At 57.9% G+C, this 3,265-nt stretch overlaps 1 protein-coding gene across 1 annotated transcript in view; it reads left to right on the plus strand.

The window, feature by feature from the left end:
* The window catches only part of TMPRSS6 (transmembrane serine protease 6), a 44,531-nt gene that overhangs the window by 35,989 nt on the left and 5,277 nt on the right, over positions 1–3,265 (plus strand). Inside the window, exons 13-14 of the mRNA XM_004700710.2 lie at positions 1,196–1,312; positions 1,789–1,957. Of these exons, the coding sequence (XP_004700767.1) occupies positions 1,196–1,312; positions 1,789–1,957 (286 nt within the window). The remainder of the gene's footprint in view (positions 1–1,195; positions 1,313–1,788; positions 1,958–3,265) is intronic.

Genomic DNA, 3,265 nt, shown 5'->3' on the forward strand with positions numbered 1-3,265 from the left:
TCCATCCATACATCCATCTACCTACCCATCTACTCATCCATCCACCCATCCATCATCCTGTCTCCCCAGTCACTTGCCTGTCTGTTGATCCATCTATCCACTTGCTGGTTTGCCCAGTGATGAGTGAGCCCATTGTTCTATAGACACATTCAGCTACCATTCATCCATCCGCTGCTCTCCCCACTGGTCCTTAAAACACCACACCGAAACCGCTGCCATTGAGTTGATTCCATGTAGCACAGAGGGCTGACCCACAGCATTCCCAAGATTTTAAATCTTTACCAGAGCAGCCTGGCACATCTTTCCCCACAGAGCAGCTGGTGAGTTTGAACTGCCAACCATGGGGTTAGCAGCCACGCACTTAACCATGGTGCTACCAGGACGCACGCCTTCAGTACAGCCACTCATTGTAACCATCCTTCTAGCTGTCTGTAGGTCTGTCTGCTGGGCCAAGCTGAACACACCCATTTGTTGGTCTTTCTGTTACTCCACTGCTTTAGTCATCCATCCATCCATCCACCCCCCACTCATTCGACCATCTGACTGACAAACAACACTTACAGAATATCCAGCAGTAACCAGGTGAGGCAGGGTGAGGGTACAGGAATAAAGGCAGCAGCTGTGGTCCCTGCCCTCCATGGGTTTACCTGTCACTACAGGGGCATGACAGCTGGCTTGTTCTCACCCAAAGCCTGAGAGCAGCGGTTCTCAACCTTCCTCATGCCGTGACCCTTTCATACAGTTCCTCATGCTGTGGTGAACCCCAACCATAAAATTATTTTCGTTGCTACTTCATCACTGTCATTTTGCTACTGTGATGAATTGGGCGACCCCTGTGAAAGGGTTGTTCAACCCCCAAAGGGGTCGTGACCCACACAATGAGAACCACTGCCTTAGATTTATCAATTCTGATTCCCAGTGAGCTTCTATAGCATTTCTGAGACTGGAGATCTTTATGGGAGCAGACAGCCTCACCTTGCAAAGAGATTAGGATTCAGGTTACCAGTCTCACACTTAACCCATGCAACACGAACAAGTAGGGAGGTCAAAGGCTGTAGGGTGGAGGCAAGCAGGGAAGGCTCCCTGGAGGTGGTGTTCTGCTCCATGAAGGTGGGCTGCCAGGCAGGGCCACGGGAAAACAAGGGGAGGGGCCTGTGGAAGGCCCCTCTGGGCTCAGGGCCACCCTCTGTCACAGGGGTGCCTTGTGGCACGTTCACCTTCCAGTGTGAGGACCGGAGCTGTGTGAAGAAGCCCAACCCAGAGTGTGACGGGCAGCCGGATTGCAGGGATGGCTCGGACGAGAAGGACTGTGGTGAGCTGGCCCTGGGACCCTCACCTGGCTGGCTGGCCCCACCTGTCTGCTGGCCCCTTCACCTGCCCCGGGGCTCTCCCCAGCTGACTGCCCCTCACCTGTCATTGGCATTTCCACCTGCCACCCTAGCCTCTTTGCCCAGCCAACTGGCCCCCATCTGTCTGCCCGCCCCTCCAGCTGCTACCTCCACCCCTTCATCTGGCCAGCTGCCCTCCACCTGTACCTGCTGGCCCTCAGCCCAGCCCCACTGCCCCCGGGCCGGGAGCAGGGTAGGGCCTGCCCTCCACCTGCATGAAGCGAAATCATACCATTGTCTGTTTGTCCCTCTGTCCTGTATCTTTCTCTGACCCCACGGCACCCCCTTGCCTCCCTGCTTCTTCATTCTGTTTTTCTCCATCTCTCCCTTCTCTCTCTCCTCATCCGTTTCTGTGCCCCCCTGTTCTCACTGCCCTCCTTGTCCCCATCTCCCAAATCAGACTGTGGCCTCCAGGGCCCCTCCAGCCGCATCGTGGGTGGCGCTGTGTCCTCAGAGGGCGAGTGGCCATGGCAGGCCAGCCTCCAGGTGAAGGGCCAGCACATCTGTGGGGGGGCCCTCATCGCCGACCGCTGGGTGATCACGGCTGCCCACTGCTTCCAGGAGGACAGGTGAGGGTGGGGAGTGGGTGTGGCAGGGAGGCTCTGAGCAGACCACAGGCTGTGGTGTAGAGGAGGGGCGGCAGGAGGCCCCCACGTTAGCTGCTGTCACACGTGGACCCACCACAGACCCACTCTGGGTCCTGGCTGGGCCCCCTGCTGGGGGCCAAGCCCCTCTTTCAGGCTAGCTCTGGGAAGCAGTCATTCCTCTCACTTGTCTGTTCAGCACAGTGGTTCTCAACCTGTGGGTCTCGACCCCTTTGGGGGTCAAACGATCCTTTCACAGGGATCGCCCAATTCATCCACAGTAGCAAAATGACAGTGATGAAGTAGCAATGAAAATACTTTTATGGTGGGGAGGGGGTCACCACCACATGAGGAACTGAATGACAGGGTCACCGCACTAGGAAGGTTGAGAACCACTGGTCCAGCAGGATCCGCTGGGCTCTCCCTGGGCACCAAGTCTGACTAGGGGCTGGGGACACCGGAGAGAATAAGAGGCTACAAGGCTCCTGCCTGTCCTGGGTGTGGCTGAGGAGCCCTGAAATGGGGGCACCCCTTGCTATCCCTGGGCCATCTGCCCCATTGACCTGGCGGGCTGACATCAACATGGCACCCATCCCAGACAGACCTTGGGGCGCCCAGGCCCCTCCCTCAGCACTGCCAGTCCTAGACCCTTCCTCTCCTCTCTCCTCCTCCGGCTTGGGTCCAGGTCAGGAGGACTCTCCTCCTCCCCTGGCACCCTGCTCCTTCTCAGTCTCTGCCTGGCCCTGTAGCCACCAGCACTGTCCACTCAGACCCCGCTCCCTTTTGCATCCTCTGCCGGGGTGCCATCTAACTATGTCACACTGTACCATCCCCACCCTGGCTCCCCAATGTCCCCCCTGGGACAGTGGAAGCAACTCTGCTTCCACTCAGGCCCACCGCTCCCCATGGGGCTGACAGGTGTCCATGGGCCAGGACAGGCCATGCGGGCAGTGGGCAGGGAAGGAGTGCTGAGCTAGGTACCTTTGTTCTATGTTGTTGCTGTGTTGGGGTTTGTGGTGGTGGTGGTGATTCTAGCTTTCAGAGCCCTTGGGTTAGAACTGCCCTTGGGGGTCCTGGGCTACAGGACCCCCTTGTGTTTCTAGAGAGCAGATCGCCTGGTCTTTCCCCTCAAGCAGCCACTGAAGGGTTTAAACCCGTTTTCCCCTTGGCTGGGGAGCACCTCCGCTGCTGCTCTACCAGGGCTCTGTGGTGCTCTGTGGGAATGACCCCAGGAACCCGAGTACAAACTGCACATCCTATCTCAGAGGAGACGGAGGCCTAGGGGCCCGCTTC

Source organism: Echinops telfairi, unplaced genomic scaffold (assembly GCF_000313985.2).
Source record: "Echinops telfairi isolate 266 unplaced genomic scaffold, ASM31398v2 ScPeMD7_2;HRSCAF=8, whole genome shotgun sequence".
NCBI lineage: Eukaryota > Metazoa > Chordata > Mammalia > Afrosoricida > Tenrecidae > Echinops > Echinops telfairi.